Source organism: Camelina sativa, chromosome 9 (genome assembly GCF_000633955.1).
Source record: "Camelina sativa cultivar DH55 chromosome 9, Cs, whole genome shotgun sequence".
Classification (NCBI taxonomy): domain Eukaryota; kingdom Viridiplantae; phylum Streptophyta; class Magnoliopsida; order Brassicales; family Brassicaceae; genus Camelina; species Camelina sativa.
The window spans coordinates 8865651-8883875 of record NC_025693.1 but is presented as its reverse complement, the minus strand read 5'-3'; the positions used below and the strand labels follow the sequence as shown (position 1 = coordinate 8883875).

At 40.4% G+C, this 18225-nt stretch overlaps 3 protein-coding genes across 3 annotated transcripts; all 3 read left to right on the top strand.

Moving 5' to 3' along the window:
* Nucleotides 8143-8937, top strand: LOC104715125. The gene has a single exon (XM_010432567.1). It carries the CDS (start codon nucleotides 8143-8145, stop codon nucleotides 8935-8937), a length of 795 nt encoding a protein of 264 aa, XP_010430869.1.
* LOC104715124 lies at nucleotides 9720-10139 on the top strand. Its single transcript, XM_010432566.1, has one exon. It carries the CDS (start codon nucleotides 9720-9722, stop codon nucleotides 10137-10139), a length of 420 nt encoding a protein of 139 aa, XP_010430868.1.
* Nucleotides 16512-17822, top strand: LOC104710759 (uncharacterized protein At5g39570-like). Its single transcript, XM_010427408.1, has 2 exons — nucleotides 16512-17077; nucleotides 17193-17822. Exons 1-2 carry the CDS (start codon nucleotides 16589-16591, stop codon nucleotides 17631-17633), a joined length of 930 nt encoding a protein of 309 aa, XP_010425710.1. The 5' UTR covers nucleotides 16512-16588; the 3' UTR covers nucleotides 17634-17822.

Here is an 18225-nt window from a genome sequence, read left to right as displayed (position 1 = left end):
AGACGTAGTACTTTTATTAACAGCAAACCTAAAGTCTTGGATTCTCTAGAAAACCATTATGATCCATGTACGAGCTAGTTGTTGTTTAAGCTATATTAATTGTTGCTTTGTTTAAGTTAATACACATTTTGTTTTACCATGCATTGGTTGAATCTCTTGTGTAGAGTTGATTACGCATTGGTTGAATCTCTTGTGTAGAGTTGATTATGCATCAGTTGACCTCCAATTGTTGAGGAGAATGAAGAGGAGGTCAAAGTTATCCCAATATGGATTACCCTCAAAAATATTCCGCATAAAATGTATTCACGTGAAGGATTGTACTTTATTGCTAGTTTGGTGGGGAAACCAGTCCGTTCACATTCTAACATAGAACTCTGCTCAAAGTTTGAAGAGGCAAAAGTTTTTGTCGAAGTTGATATGATGAAGGAGCTCCCTCTGGTGCATCATTTCAAATTTAGATTGGGTGTGGATGCAGAGATTGAATTCTCTTACCCTTGTTTACCTTCCAAATGTGGCGCCTGCAACAAGTGGGGTCATCTGGACACAGATTGTAAGCACAAGGAGGGTTTTCCTTCTCGTGACAAGGTAGTAACGCCGGTTCTCGAGGTAGAGAGAGCTATAGTCGAAAAGTCAGTTCCTCCTACACTGTCCGCTCCGGTCTTGGTGGGGGAAGATGTTGATACTAGTGGCTTGAAATCTCTAACAAGAGACACGATTGAGGAGGGTACTTGGCAAACTGTTTCTCCGACTCGGAAACCAAGGTCACGGGGGTCGTCTCCATCTCAAGACCTGGTAGTGTCGCCATCTCGGTTTGCTGCGTTGGCAGACACAACGGAAACTGATAATGAAGTGCAGTCATCAGAGGCTTCTGGTACTGAAGCCAGTTTGTCCACTTTAGCTAAAGTGGGAATCCCATATGACAATACTGAAACAGAGGAAGGCGAGATAGAGCAGGATACTCTTTTGGTGGACCAGAGGTTGAACAAGGAGGAATCCTCGCTTCGCCAGCTTCCACCACGTGCTGTCAAAGGTCTTAACAAGCAAAGTTCGGAGTCTTTTGTCCAGGTTACGAAGGATAAACCTCCTAGTACCTTTAGCAGAAGAAAACCTCTCAAGAATAATTAATATGTCGGGCTTCTTTTGGAATGTGCGAGGTCTGAATAAGTCATCCAAACATTCCGTAATAAAGAAGTGGATTGAAGGAGGAAACTTCCACTTTGGGAGTTTTCTTGAAACACGAGTTAAAGAAGGAAAGGTTACACGGCTTAGTCAAAAGTTATTCAATGATTGGTCACTGCTGACAAATTATGAACACAATCGTTTGGGTAGAATTTGAATGATTTGGAGAGACACGGTTTGTCTCACTCCAGTGTACAAGAGTAATCAACTAATCACATGCTCGATTAAATTGGAGGATCAGGAGGAATTTTTCTGTTCTTTCATCTATGCCTCCAATCGAATGGAAGACAGAAGGAATCATAATGATGCTCCACTGTTTAAAAACAAACCTTGGATAATAATGGGTGATTTCAATGATACGCTGGACTTGGAAGAACATTCTAGAGTTGAGAATACACCTTCACTGACTTCAGGAATGCGGGACTTTAGAGGATTGGTGAATTACTGCTCTCTCACAGACCTAGATTCTCATGGTCCTTTATACACCTGGTGTAATAAGCGACATGATGATCTGATTATGAAGAAGCTTGACCGAGTACTGGTCAATGATAATTGGCTTCATACCTTTCCGCACTCTTACAATGTATTTGAAGCTGGAGGGTGTTCTGATCACTTAAGAAATCGGCTACAGTTGTTTACAGATGGAGCAACGAATTCTCGCTGGTCTTTTAAGTTTGTAAATGCTCTTGCTGATCTGGAGGCTTTTAAGCCAATGGTTCGTGATTACTGGGTTGAAACAGAGGCTAACTTTCTCCCCACCTCGTCTCTCTTTCGTTTATCAAAAAAACTAAAACAGTTAAAGCCTTATATTCGCAATCTTGCGAAGGAAAGGATGGGGGATCTGTGTAAGAGGGCGAAAGAGGCTTATGAGGATTTGTGTCGGAAGCAAGAAGCGAATTTACAAGCTCCATTGTCTCTGGTCATGGCTGCGGAGATTGAGGCTTATCTCCGATGGGATCATGTTGCTTCTATTGAGGAGAAGTTTTTGAAGCAGCGATCCAAACTTCATTGGTTGAAAGTGGGGGATAAAAACAACAAAGTCTTTCATAGGGCAATTACTAAGCGCAAGGCTAAGAACTCAATAAAGGAGATTACTTGTACTGATGGGAGAATAGTGTCACACAGAGATGAGATTAAACTTGAATCAGAGAATTTTTTTAGAGACTTCCTACAACACATTCCGGAGAGTTATGATGGGATGTCGGTAGAGAGTCTAGAAGAGCTCTTACCTTTTCGCTGCTCTGAGAAGGATGCAAAGACTATTACTAAGGTGGTCACAAGGGAGGAGATAAAGAAGATCTTATTTGCTATGCCCAAGGATAAGTCTCCGGGACCGGACGGTTATACTTCGGAGTTTTATAAGGCCACTTGGCATATTGTTGGGAGAGAGTTCACCACAGCCATTCAATCTTTTTTTGCCAAGGGTTTTCTCCCTAAAGGCATTAATTCCACTATCCTTGATCTGATTCCAAAGAAGTTGGATGCTAAGGAGATGAAAGATTATAGACCCATTTCTTGTTGCAATGTGCTTTACAAAGTGATATCTAAGATTCTTGCGAATAGGTTGAAGCGTATTCTACCGAAGTTTATTGCTGGAAATCAATCTGCCTTTGTTAAGGACATATTACTTATTGAGAATGTCTTATTGGCAACGGAGTTAGTGAAGGATTACCACAAGGATACTATCTCTACCAGATGTGCTATAAAGATTGATATCTCCAAGGCTTTTGATTCAGTCCAATGGTCTTTTCTTGTAAATGTTCTATCAGCTATGAACTTCCCAAGATAATTCATTCACTGGATATCGCTATGTATCACCATAGCCTCTTTCTCTTTTCAGGTTAATGGGGAGCTGGCAGGGTATTTTAGGAGTGCTAGAGGACTGCAGCAAGGCTGTTCTTTGTCTCCCTATCTCTTTATTATCTGTATGATGTTTTATCTAAGATGCTAGACAAAGCTGCATGCATGAGGTAATTTGGCTATCACCCACACTGCAAAATTTACGCTTAACCCATCTCTGCTTTGCTGATGATCTCTCCTAACAGATGGTCAAATCCGCTTGGTTGATAGTATTGTTCGCATTATGAATCGCTTTGCACAGCGGTCCAGCTTGCAAATCAGTATGGAGAAAACGATTCTATTTCCTGCTGGAGTATCCGAACAAACTCGCCAGGAAGTGTTAGGGAGGTATCAGTTCGGATTGGGCCACCTCCCCGTGCGATATCTTGGTCTTCATCTGGTGACACAGCAGCTAACTTCAGGGGACTATGCACCGCTCCTCGACCACATTCGTCGCCGAATTGAAACTTGGACAACACGTTTTCTCTCTTTTGTTGGTCGACTAAATCTGATTGGCTTGTTCTTTGGAGTTTATCAAATTTTTGGATGAGTGCCTTTCGTTTGCCTCGAGCGTGTCTTAGAGAAATTGAAAAACTTTGTTCCGCATTTCTATGGTCAGGACCAGCTCTCAAATCCAATAAGGCAAAGGTCTCTTGGGAAGCGGTGTGTAAACCAAAGGAGGAGGGTGGACTGGGTTTGCGTTCCTTAAAAGTGATGAATGATGTTTGCAGTCTGAATTTTATCTAGAGGATTGTATCGAATGGTGATTCTTTGTGGGTTAAGTGGTCATGGATGAACCTCCTGAAGCAGGAGACTTACTGGTCGGTCTCGACAAGAACAAATTTGGGTTCTTGGATTTGGCGCAAACTACTTAAATATAGAGATCGGGTAAAGAGTTTCTGCAAAACAGAGGTGGGAAATGGGGAGTCAACGTCCTTTTGGTATGATAACTGGTCAGGACAGGGCTCCTTGATGGATATGACTGGACCTCGCGGAGTCATTGATATGGGAATTGGCAGAACAATGTCTCTCGGGGACGCTTGGCGAACAAGAAAACAAAGACGTCATAGAGTGGATGTCCTTAACAATATTGAAGACACTTTGGCAGCACAATATCGGGCTCGATTACCCACACAGGCCGATGTTGTCCTCTGGAAGAACAAGGGTGATACTTTCAAACCGTCATTCTCTACTAAAGACACTTGGAACCACATTAGGAAGACTTCAAACCAGGTTGCTTGGTACAAGGGAGTTTGGTTTGCTAATGCAACTCTGAAATACATTTTTTGTGTTTGGCTAGCTGTTCAAAATCGTTTAGCAACTGGGGATCGAGTGCAGGTCTGGAATAATGGCTCTCCAGTGACATGTGTGTTTTGCTCTTGCCCAAACGAGACGCGTGACCACCTGTTTTTTACCTGCAATTATGCTTCTGAGGTCTGGACGTCTCTCGCCAAGGATCTATTCCAGTCCCGGTTTTCAACAGTATGGCCACTGCTCATGGATTATCTTTCGGAACCTCATCGTGACCATCTCCACAGTTTTTTAACCAAATATGTCTTCCAGATTTATATCCATTCTATTTGGAGGGAACGGAATTCTCGGAGACATGGTGACCCTCAGCATCAGCCATCAACCTCACCCGGTGGATAGATAGACAAATTCGCAACAAACTCTTGGCAATTCAGTTAGAGGGAGAAGGTAGCTACGAGAATGGCCTCCAGGCTTGGCTGGCAACTCGTGGCTAAAACTCTCCTCACAACATTCTATTTTCTTCTTTTTCGAATATTATCTACTCTGTTGCAACTGTTCTAAGTTATTTATGTCTACCAAAACAGTGGATGTAAAAAAGCTATTTTTATTTTGAATATAATTTAACATTTTATTCAAAAAAAAGAATTTATTTTGTGCAGTTGATTATGGACGCTTCATCACTGTGACACCACACTCTTGAGGACATTACTATTGTAAAGTGTGTACTTAGACCGAAAGCTTGGCCATCAGTCCTTTATGAATCAGGTGAAATTCAAGGTTTGTTGGAATGTTTTGTGGAATGGGGTTTGAAATTAGAATCTGCTAAAACTAATAGAGGAGCTCATCTCATCGTTTGCAATGTCACAAGTGACTGTAGGTGATGTGATCGCAGGACAAGAGCTCGATCAAGACACGCTGGACGCGACCGAGACGCCTGACCAAGACGCACCGGACGCGGCCAAGACGCCTACCTCGAACGCGGCCAAGGCACCAACGATCCTCCCAGGAGCCACGACTTGATCAAGGAGCTCCGCAAAGGCGGCCAAGCAGCGGATCAACCTCTTTGTTCGATCATTCGTCCAACATCAATCGACCGATGACGACCTTGCAGGTTCAGTTTGTTTGGTCTTCACTCTTACCCAAGAGTGAAGACAACAAAGTCACTTAAGCAAGGATTTGTACTCTTTTTCCTTACTTCGAGTTTTTCCCAATGGGTTTACCGGAGAAGGTTTTAACGAGGCATTGAGCTTGGTGCACAACGCCCTAAGGCTAAGTCGCTTTCCGCGTCAAGGCCAAAGCGGTTATCCTTATTCCTTTTTATCTTTTGGTTTAATTTCAAACTTTGGGAATATTCCTTTTGGACCATTGAGAGTGTTATATGTTGAAAGTCACAAGCGCGACGTGTTCCATTTACAAGGAGAACACGTCTAAGGACAAATGTGCGGATCAATACGAATCTGCGTGTCCCTAAGCCCTCTCTTGACCTAAGTATTTAAACCCTCTCTTAGCTCTTTGTTCTCCTTAGACTTGAATGAAATAAAAAACTATTTCTCTAAGAGAGATTCTTTGATCTTGTCTCATCCTTTCTCTAGTTCAATCTAGGATTGTTCTAAGGAAGAACCCTAACAACCTTAAACCGGGTTTGCCGTTGTTAGCGACCATATCAAGAGGAGAGCCAAACCTCTTGTGTCGTCAATCAATCCACTTCCTCTTTCATCGCTTCGATCCATCTCGAAATCTCCATCGCATCTTACCGCAACCACTCTTAGTCGCTTCCGCATCTGTCCGTCCATACCGCATCCGTTCGACCCGACAGAGGCTACACGACCGTTCTCGCAAACGGCTCATTGGAATTTTACCATTCTCCATTTCTCTCGTTTGAATCTTCTCTAGATTCAAAACCTCAAAGGTTGTCCGAGGAAAGTTTCGCGTGCCAAGTTCTGTCCGAAGACGTTTCCTCCGACCGTCCCACATCCGCGACCTTCGGTCACATCAGCTTGGTATCAGAGCTTCAAAAGCTCCTACAAGGTTGTTTCGTTCTAAAACTCTTTTCTTTTGTTTAAAGTTTCGTTCTTTAGGTTGTTTCATAGTCTAGTATGCATCATGTTGTCTCGCATGTTCCGATTTGTCATTTGGTTTAATTTGGTGCATGTTTGGTGTTGTTAATTCGTATTGTTCATCTTGTTCGTCTTAGTGTTCATCCGTGTTCTTTTGTGGTTACTTTTAGATCGATAAAGTTAGGATTTCATTTTGTTTCCGCGTTGTTGTTCTTGACCATAAAGCATTTCTTGTCGTGTAGTACTTTTGATTTTGCTTTTTGTTTTGGTCATAGGTTTAAATTGTGTGAGCTGTCCTCAATCTTTTGGTGACGAAATAAAAATCTATTGTGTGGTTCTCACGCGTTTGTGTTATTTTTGCTTTTGTCTTGCGAGGTTTAAATTCAACCCAAGACGCATAGAGAAGCTACACGTCACCATAGACCGTACGGACGATGGCCAAAGAACCACCTCCAGCACCACCCGAGATAGGAGTCACCCTCGCCGCGTTATGAACCAGCATAGAACAGCTCGCAAAGCGTTTAACAAGGATCAAACTGTTAAACCCTCCCCGTGAAGATCCTTTGCCCGCAAGGCGACCACAAAAAGAGCCGGCGAGCGACCAGTCCGATGAGGACTTTGAACCGCGGCCTAGACGACGTCACCGACATGATGATCCATACGAAGAAGCTCCAAGGCACCATGAACCAGCTCATAAGATGATCGCACCGACGTTCACTGGTAAATCCGACCCGAAAGCTTACCTCGAATGGGAAAGCCGCATGGAGCATCTATACTCGTGTCACGCCTACCCGGAGCTGAGCAAGGTTCAATACGCTGTAGCTCAGTTCACCGATCACGCCCTCACCTGGTGGGATCGCCTCGAATCTAAGCAGCACCGCAACTGAGAACGACCTATCACCGTTTGGGAAGTCCTCAAGGTCGAGATGCGACGGCGCTACGTGCCTCCATTCTACCACCGTGAGCTCTAGAGGAAGTTCCGGAGGCTAACTCAAAGCGCACGCCCATAGAAGAGTACTTCGAGGAGTTTGAGCACTTGCGCAACCGATTGCAAGTCGACGACTTCGAAGAGTCACTCATGGCTCAGTTCTTGGACGGGTTACAAGAGCGCATTGCGCGCAAGGTCGGACGCCAGCCCTATCAAACTTTTGAAGAGTTGTTGCATCTCTCGGTGCAAATTGAGAATCAAATCAAGAAGAAGAACGCCACCGTGACTCGCACCAGAACTCAAGGAGCTTCGACTTGGTCTCCCAACGCGTCGCCATCAAACCGGTCCCAAGAGAAACCGAAGGCGACCAATGCTGATACAAGGTTCAAACCACGAGAACCCACCAACAATGAACGCCAAGATCCGAGACGCAACACCACCGACGTCCAGAGCCACAACATTGTCTGCTTCAAGTGTCAAGGGAGAGGCCACTACGCCCGCGAGTGTCTGAACGCATGCACAATGATTCTTACCGAAGCTGGCGAGATCGAGTTCGACGATGAGGCGACCGAGGAGAACGTTCGAGGAGAGGCTGAACTTGAAGAAGCCGTAGCTGAGCCCGACGTCGAAGAGCTTCTGATGATTCTTCGCATCCTAAGCACCAATGTAGCAGCCGTTGATGACGCCAACCAGCGCGATAACATCTTCCACACTAGGTGCACTGTAAGTGGTAAAATCAGCGGCTTGATTATAGACGGTGGATCTTGCACAAATGTTGCAAGTTCTAGTCTTGTCAAGAAATTATCTCTTGAGACCACAAACCACCCTCGCCCTTATCGTTTGAAATGGTTAAATGACAAGACTGTGATCCACGTCAAAGAATAGGTCATGGTCTCATTTAGTGTCGGTCTGTATAAGGACCAAGTCCTATGCGACGTGGTGCCTATGCACGCTAGCCACCTCTTATTTGGGAGACCATGGCAGTTTGATAAGCGAACCACGCATTGCGGCCACACAAACCAATACTTCTTCGTCCATGACAATAAACACATTTGTTTGAAGCCATTGAACCCTAATCAAGTGCACGAAATGCAAGCAAAGTTGTCTAAGGACTCAGATGATAAAAATAACTTTTTAGTTCAATATGGTGATGTTAGGAAGTCCATTAGGGACTCTGGCCAAGTGTTATTGATGGTCTTTCGAGATTTGTTGCTTACAGGCCTTGAAGGATCGATAGACGACCTACCGGAGGTGATACGCGACGTCCTTAGGCGCTTCGCCAACGTGTTTCCTGATGAACTCCCCGAAGGTCTACCACCAATCAGAGGCATTGAACACCAGATCAATCTTGTTCTGGGAGCACAGCTTCCTAACCGGCCAGCCTACCGAGTCAACCCCGAGGAGGCGAAGGAGCTCGAGTGCCAAGTAGCGGAGCTTATGTCACAAGGATACGTCCGGGAGAGTTTGAGCCCATGTGTCGTACCAGTCTTGCTCGTGCCTAAGAAGGATGGATCGTGGCGCATGTGTGTTGACTGTCGAGCCGTCAACAACATCACCATCAAGTACCAACATCCCATCCCGAGGCTTGATGATATGGTCGATGAACTAAGTGGCGCCAGCGTCTTCTCAAAGATCGACTTGAAGAGTGGCTACCAATCAAGTTCGCATGAAGGAGGGCGATGAATGGAAGACAGCCTTCAAAACAAAACAGGATTTTTACGAATGGTTGGTAATGCCATTCGGTCTTTCTAACGCCCCTTCTACATTTATGCGTCTCATGAACCACGTTTTAACAGCATTCATCAATAAGTTTGTAGTGTTTTACTTTGATGACATCCTCGTGTATAGTTCTAGTCTGTCCGATCATGTCAAACACTTAGAAGTTGTCTTGTTTACTCTCCACGAATTGAAACTTTACGCCAACTTGAAAAAGTGCGTCTTTGCTGCTGATGAACTAGTATTTCTAGGTTTTGTTGTAAGTTCGCAGGGCCTTAAGGTTGATGGAGAGAAGATACGCACGATAGAGGAGTGGCCCACGCCAACAAGCATCACGCAAGTCTGATCGTTCCACGGTCTCGCAAGTTTTTACCGGAGGTTCGTGAAGGACTTCAGTACGATCTCCGCGCCCCTCACCGCCGTGATCAAGAAGAATCAAGAGTTTAAGTGGGGGAGAAGAGCAAGACCGAGTGTTCACCAAGCTCAAGAAATGCCTCAAGCAAGCCCCTTTGCTCACCTTGCCTGACTTCAACAAAACATTTGAGGTCGAGTGCGATGCTTCGGGAGTTGGGATCGGAGCAGTTCTTACCCAAGGAGGCAAGCCCGTGGCGTATTTCAGTGAGAAACTGAGTGGTGCAGCGCTCAACTACCCGACTTATGACAAGGAACTATACGCCCTCGTCCGCACAATGGAGGTTTGACAACATTACTTGTTGGCGAGAGAGTTCGTGATTCACACCGATCACGAAATGTTGAAGCATATTCGCGGCCAAAGCAACTTGAAGAGGAGACACGCGAAGTGGTTGGAGTTCGTAGAGTCATTCCCTTACGTCATCAAGTACAAGAAGGGGAAAGAAAACATGGTGGCCGATGCTTTGTCAAGGAGGCACGCTCTCATCACCACCATGGACGCTCGTGTGTTGGGTTTTGAAAGCATCAAGGATGCATACGCTGGAGACGCTGAGTTTGGTGACTGTTTCCAGAACCATGGGAAGGGAATTTACACCAAATTCTATCTTCATGAAGGGTTTCTGTTCAGAGGGCGACGGCTCTGTATACCGAATGGTTCTATCCGAGAGTTGCTTGTTCGAGAAGCCCACAGCGGAGGCTTATCAGGTCATTTCGGCATCACTAAGACATTGGCCGTGCTTCGAGAGCACTTCTACTAGCCAAAAATGCGTAGTATGGTGGAGAAGCATTGCGGTCGTTGCATCGTGTGTTGCACCTCCAAGTCGACAACACATCCTCACGGCCTCTACATGCCTTTGCCAGTGTCCTCAGCGCCCTGGATCGATTTGTCAATGGATTTCATCCTCGGCCTACCTCTCTTGGCGTATAAAGATAGCATCATGGTTGTTGTGGACAGGTTCTCCAAGATGGCACACTTCATACCGTGCAACAAGAACAATGACGCCATGCAACTGGTGAACTTGTTCTTCAGTCAAGTGATCAGGCTCCATGGCGTTCCGCGCACTATCATCTCCGACCGAGACCCAAAGTTCCTTGGTCACTTCTGGCGCACCATTTGGTGGAAACTCGGAACAAAGCTCCTCTACTCCACCGCTGCTCACCCGCAGATCGACAGCCAAACGGAGGTTGTCAACCGTTCGATAGGCGCCTTACTCCGTACAGCAATCGCAAGTAACAAGGGCTCCTGGCTCGAATGCATCCCCATTATCGAGTTCGCATACAATCAGGCGGTGCACTCGTCTACGAAGAAGTCTCCTTTCAAAGTCGCATATGGCTTCAAGCCACTTACGCCATTGGACCTTCTTCCTCTACCACCGGACGAGACCGAGAACCAAGACGGAGCCACAAGAGCAGAGCTAGTCAAGACGCTGCACGAGGAGGTTCGAGCGAAGAAATAAGCAGTACGCACGCTTCTTGTAACGTGGACGCAAACCGATGCTGTTCAAGCCTGGCGACTGGGTGTGGCTTCACTTAAGGCCGGAACGGTTCCAGCAGAAGCGCAAGGATAAACTCAGCCCCCGAGGAGACAGACCATTCAGAATCGTTGAAAAGATCAACGATAATGCCTACCGACTCGAACTTCCAGGTGAGTATACCACATCAACTTCTTTCAATTTCACTGACCTCGTTCTGTTTGATGTAGGTGAAGACGGAGATGTTTTGGGGACAAAACCTTTTCAAGAGGGAGGGAATGATGTGATCGCAGGACAAGAGCTCGACCAAGACACGCTGGATGCGACCGAGACGCCTGACCAAGACGCACCGGACGCGGCCAAGACGCCTACCTCGAACGCGGCCAAGGCACCAGCAATCCTCCTCGGAGCCACGACTCGATCAAGGAGCTCCGCAAAGGTGGCCGAGCAGCAGATCAACCTCTTCGTTCGATCATTCGTCCAGCATTAACCGACCGATGAAGACCTCGAAGGTTCAGTTCGTTTGGTCTTCACTCTTACCCAAGAGTGAAGACAACAAAGTCACTTAAGCAAGGATTTGTACTCTTTTTCATTACTTTGGGTTTTTCCCAATGGGTTTACCTGAGAAGGTTTTAACAAGGCATTGAGCTTGGTGCACAACGCCCTAAGGCTAAGTCGCTTCCCGCGTCAAGGCCAAGGCGGTTATCCTTCTTCCTTTTATCTTTTGGTTTAATTTCGAACTTTGGGAATATTCCTTTTGGACCGTTGAGAGTGTTATGTTGAAAGTCACAAGAGGCGACATGTTCCATTTACAAGGAGAACACGTCTAAGGACAAATGTGCGGATCAATACGAATCCGCGTGTCCCTATGCCCTCTCTTAACCTAAGTATTTAAACCCTCTCTTAGCTTTTTGTTCTCCTTAGACTTGAATGAAATAAAAACCTATTTATCAAAGAGAGATTCTTTGATCTTCTCTCATCCTTTCTCTAGTTCAATCCGGAATTGTACTAAGGAAGAACCCTAACAACCTCAAACCGGGTTTGCCGTTGTTAGCGACTGTATCAAGAGGAGAGCCAAACCTCTTGTGTCGTCAATCAATCCAGTTCCTCTTGCATCGCTTCGATCCATCTCGCAATCTCCATCGCATCTTACCGCAACCACTCTTAGTCGCTTCCGCATCCGTCCGTCCATACCGCATCCGTTCGACCCGATAGAGGCTACACGACCGTTCTCACAAACGGCTCGTTGGAATCTCGCTATTCTCCGTTTCTCTCGTTTGAATCTTCTCTAGATTCGAAACCTCAAAGCTTGTCCGAGGAAAGTTTCGTGTGCCATGTTCTGTCCGAAGACGTTTCCTCCGACCGTCCTGCATCCGCGACCTTCAGTCACATCAGTAGGTTTCAATCTTATGTAGCTTCTGGGTATCCTAATTGGCTGCATCATGTTTTTGAAGATGAGAGATTTGTATCCTCTGTCTAGTTTATCTTAGAAGGAATTTTTTGGTATAGTAATTAAATGCTAATTTGACAAACCATGTTCATATAAATGGTGTAGTCCAGTCTAGTTCAGCATATAGTTTTTAGGGGGAAGGTTTTTTGTGAAGGAGTCTGTTATGGCTTGTCTGTAATCACTTGGTGTTTCAGACCATATATCTAATATAATCCAGTTGATCAAAAAAAAAGATAAGATTTAAATTTTCATTTCTTTGGTTTTGCAAAACACAACTGACAAAGTGATATGACTAAAGCTTATTAATATTGATGATGTGAAATTCCATTTTCAAGTGGAGTTTTGGTCTTTGGTTAGTGGAGTTTTGGTCTGTTCTCTCCTCAAGTTACTTTTTTTCTTCCCATTTTATTAGTTCTTTATTGTCATCATTTTGATAATCTTTATTTTAGGTCTTCTGGGATATAAGGAGTTGTTCTGTTCCAGAAAATACTATACAACTAACAGAAATCTATGATAATCTTGACACCGCAGTTAAAGCCATGAGTTATTTAGGTCTCCATTCAGTCACTGTTTTTGCCTGGTCCAACACTATCAGTCCAGGTAACATTGATAAGCTTAACAAGTCGGGGATGACCGCTAAGCATCTTGCGTTAACTTTGGAGGAGGGTCGGGGTTGCGTTCAAGGTGCTCTTATGACAAAATTAATTAGCCAACATGTACTAATGCTCATAAACAAATTAAGAAAATTGATGATAGAGTTAACAATTGGCTTTGGCTGAGTAAACCAAGACTCAAAAAAAGCGTTTACATTGAGAAAACAACTTCATGAAAATTAGGTACAAATTTTGAACTATTTACATCGGTTATGTTCTTTTGAGTATCTCGCAATACTTTTCAACGACCATTATTTACATGATTGACTTTTCCTCTGTTTTGATCACTGATTTTTTTTTTTTTTTTTCACTATAACTTTTGTAGATATATGATGCCGCTGGTATCACTGAAAAAACTAACTTCTAAGAACACATGCTTTATTTTTTATTTATTGTCACAATATTATCTATATATACATTTTTGGAGACATTTATGAAATAAATCCTAAAATTTATATTTATTTACAGGACATGCCATTGACATTAATTAGTAATTTATTTTTCATTTAATTAGTTAATTTTGAGTTTTGAATTGGAAACAAGATTTTCTATCCTAATAAAATTTCCAAAACAATCGGAACCACTCCCTTAAACATTAAGTATTAAGTTTATAATTAATTAAATTAATATTAACTTTCCTATTTTACAAAACAATATTTTCTTCATACAGTCATTTTCTAAACAATCGGTCTAATCAATAAATTAATTAATTTTCAATCTTGGAGGAGGATCCGTGGCCAAGATTTTCGATCTCAACGCATTAATATCCAATTATTTTTCCCTAATATATATGTTCAAAACAAATAAAATTTAAATGCTAAATATATTATATCCCAAGAATATTCCAAAAATAAAACAGATTACACCTCATTTCTCCTCATTAAGTTGCTTAATTGAATATTTTTTGAGTGCACAGGTTTACTCGACCTAAATTATCAGTATATAAATACTGTACACCTAAACCCTGATTATACATCACCAATCACAATTACACAAAACTTACCAGAAAACTTAAAACACTCTTTCGTATTCTAGATATGCCAAAAATCGATACTTAATAATGATGTCTATTATTTTTTCATCAGAAAACTTAAACACTCTTTCGTATAGATGACAAATAAGGATGATAAAATCGATTGACTAAAAATCAAGATGGGCGGATATGTCGCAATGGACAGGATGAAATAAAACCGAAGAAGATGATAGATTTGTTTTGTCAGATAAAAACAATTGTGTCGATCTAGACAAAACAGAAAAAAAACCAATATTAGTTTACTTTAATACAAAAGTCAATTACGTAATATATGTCTGTAAGTAATTAGTATACTGAATTAGTTTTTCTTTGTTCAAATAGCTATTTTTCCATTTCTAACAAAATTATATACACACATCTTGGATCCATTTTAATAACCAAAGTTTATTAAAATAAAAACAATATAGAATTTATGTCAAACAAATAACTGTTAACAACTTTTATTTGCATTTCACAACAAAACTATATATACTAAAGTTAACTGATTCTTTATATATAAAACATATAAAACTATAATACAAAATTATCCTGTATATATATTTTAAAAATTTAAAATAATAAAACTACTACTATCTGTAAATCAAAAAAAAAATACACAGTGTATTCCTTCTATAAATCACTACTATCTAATTGTATGTTATACTATAATATAAAACAATAAACCTCAAACAAAATACTTTCTAATTTTTATACTAATTAATATATCTATATGTATAAGGTTGTACACTTTAAAAAATACAAATTAAGCATTAGTTATATATAGTTAATCTATAAAAAAAATTATATTTTTTATTAAAAAAATAGCACCGCGGTGTACCATGAGTAAATATCTAGTTAGTCGTTATATTGTTAAAATTTATTATAATCGGTTTTGTTTTTTTTTTCCGATGCTCACTGGAATGTATGGAACGAAATTCAAAACTAATCCAAATCAGAACATAAAAGCACAACTACACATCAAAATAACTCTTACAAAAAAAACAATAATAACTTACGATTCATAATTTAAAATTTCTTAATGTACAATCTTTGTATCTTAAAAACTATTATTTGAAAAATTAAAATTCTTCTCTAAATTATTTGACTCAGTTCTACTTCTATCCATTCTTAAGAAGCCAAAATTTTTATAATAAAATATTTTATAGTGGAACATCATAATTACTAAACAACTGTGTTCGGTAAATCAACATGGATCTCAACGTTATTTAGTAGACTATAACTTAATATCTATATTAACATTTTTTAAGTAAATTTTGTGTTATGCCCTTTTAGTTTTGATTATTTAAAATTTTAATTACAACATTAACCCTTTAAAAGTTTTCAAAAATAACATTACTTCATATTTTATTTCCTAAATATTTTACATTCTATTCCAACTAAAAAATTACAGCAAAATCAATATGGAAACACAAAATATGATATATTTAACTACAACTTCTATTGTGTATTGAAAATATTCTATCTATGAATCTTTTGCAAACCAAGAAAACAACAATTTGATTCCTATTTTGTTTTAAAAAACCTGTGAGTTTTGATTCTTAATGTAAGGAGAATTTTGATTCACATTTATTTAAATAATATAATTAATAAATAGAAACTTAATAAAATTTTAAAATATTACGTATATGTAAAATTAAAAAAGTTCAAAATACTATATAATAGATGAGTTATAAAGACGACATGTTGGAATTAATAAACTATCATTAAATTTGTGATAACACAGGTTAAATCTTCATTTTATTATTTGTCAACACTATTAATATAAGAATATTTGACATATAAAATTAAGTTGATTTAACTAAGATTGTTAAATCATTAGTAAAAATGTGACTTAATCATAGCGTATAAATGATTTATTATGTATTTGATCCCTTATTTTTTTTGTTATAATAATTACAAATCAAAATAAAATTTTAAACACTAAACAAAACAAACTAAATATAACAAACAAATAGTCTTGAAGTATATTCTCAACAATGAATATAAACATTTAGCTACACAAACGGTTGAAAAATATAGTTATTACTCTATTTGTAAAACATCAAATATTTAACAAAAAAAAATACAATATAAAATATAAATAATAATAAAAATTATATGCACGTGGTGTACCTAAAATCTAGTTGTGCTCATTAAAACAAGCAAAAATTTACTGTCAAAAGAAAAAAAAAATTGAATTGATTAATAGTTGAGTACAAGTTATATACACCCTTATATTAAAATCCTCTCAATTAATATTTTTATCAACTACAAACAATAAAAACCTTTTCATTTTCTCTCTTTTATTATTCTAGTTATCATTTATTTAATTGCTTCCCTTTTTCATCCAATCATCCATTATCTTATTTTAACTATAATGTAATGTTTGTTAACCACAATCGCACCAGTGTTTTTAGGACAATAAAAAAAGATACTTTACTTAAGACAAATAAAGATATATCCACGTGGCATCCATTGACTCTTCCTACGTAGTAGTCGCCATGTAAACAGAGGAAACCAAAAAAACTCATAACCTTCGTTTCAGAGATCAAAAAAAAAAAAAAAAAAAAAANAAAAAAAATCAAAGAGAAGGAGTGAGTACGAACTCTACAAAAAAACGATGCCGTATTACACCAACGACGACGATGACGTCGACGATTTCGCAGATTACGATCCGACACCGTATAGTGGAGGCTACGACATCACCGTAACGTACGGCCGTTCGATTCCGCCGTCCGACGAGACTTGTTACCCTCTCTCGTCTCGCGCCGGCGACGCGTTCGAGTATCAGCGGCCTAATTTTTCCTTAAACCACGATCCTCCTGCTTATGAAGACCAAGCTCTTAAGACCGAGTACAGTAGCTACTCCCGACCCGGACCCGGTGGATCTGATTTTGGCCGGAAACCTAATTCTGGATACGGCGGAAGAACGGAGGTTGAGTATGGCCGGAAACCTGATTCCGGATATGGAGGAAGAACGGAGGTTGAGTATGGCCGGAAAACTGAATCGGAGCATGGATCTGGCTATGGTGGGAGGATTGAGAGCGGTTACATGAATCCTAGCCACGGCGGTCACAAGGATGGTGATGATGAAGGTCACAAAAAACATGTAAGTTTGTGAAATTGAAATTGGAATTTATACTCTGCATCTAGATCTCATTGTATGTGAAAATGGTTTGTTTGGATGAGTTTGAAACAAATGGTTTATTGAAATGTTGGTGCAGAGTGGGAAGGATTATGATGATGAGAAGAGCAAGAAGGAGAAGGAGAAGAAGAAGGATAAGAAGAAAGATGGTCATATCTCTGAGGATGATGAGTTCAAGAAGAAGAAGGAGAAGGAGCATTACAAGAAGGACCATCATGATGATGATTATGATGAGAAGAAGAAGAAGAAGAAAGACTATGGTGGTGATGAGGATGATGAGAAGAAGAAGAAGAAGAACTATCATGATGATGATGATGAGAAGAAGAAGAAGAAGCACTATCATGATGATGATGAGAAGAAGAAGAAGAAGGATCATTCTTATGATGATGATGATAAGAAGAAGAAGAAGCACTATGATTATGATGATGACAAGAAGAAGAAGAAGGACCATAAGGACTATGATGATGACAAGAAGAAGAAGAAGGATAAGCACCACGGCCATCGTGAATACGATGACTAAAAGGAATTCTTGAATTTGGATTGCATTCTTATGACTAAATAAGTAACCTAAGCACACTTCTCTTTACGTTTATGTTAATTCTTGTTTTGCTTTTGCTTCGCATTTGTGCTAACGTCGATAAGTCCTCAACAAGTCATATGAAATATGTTTAGTGTGTTTTTTTCTAGTGATGTCGTTTGGTTTAACGAATCCCCCTAGTACACTTTCTGACCCGTATATGGCCTACTAGAGGATCCTTTAACCTGCAAAGTAACGAGTTTACTCGGCTGTCTAGGGTTAAGTTATCTACCGGAACAGCCCTTATCTGTCCATGGTGTTTAAAATTGCTAAGAGACTGACATCAACACCAATGATTCAGAGCATAAATAGGCCCGACCCGCGGTATTTATATCTTTTTGTGCAAGTTTATTTTGGGTGGTCAGCTAAAACACCTACTGAGCTATGCTTAAATTCATTTAACGGTTTTGATTGCATGGGGAATTTTTCAGCATTAATGGAGAAAGTTGGATCTTTTAAGTTTTTTTTTTTTTTTTTTTTTTTTTTTTTTTTTTTTTTTTTTTTTTTTTTTTTTTTTTTTTTTTTTTTTTTTTTT

What these genes read in the sequence shown, in the direction of transcription:
- LOC104715125 (XM_010432567.1), top strand. Translation starts at nt 8,143, where the DNA reads ATGGTCTCATTTAGTGTCGGTCTGTATAAGGACCAAGTCCTATGCGAC.
- LOC104715124 (XM_010432566.1), top strand. Translation starts at nt 9,720, where the DNA reads ATGTTGAAGCATATTCGCGGCCAAAGCAACTTGAAGAGGAGACACGCG.
- LOC104710759 (XM_010427408.1), top strand. Translation starts at nt 16,589, where the DNA reads ATGCCGTATTACACCAACGACGACGATGACGTCGACGATTTCGCAGAT. An exon ending in ATGAAGGTCACAAAAAACAT is followed by an intron (nt 17,078 to 17,192) that starts GTAAGTTTGTGA and finishes ATGTTGGTGCAG; the next exon opens with AGTGGGAAGGATTATGATGA.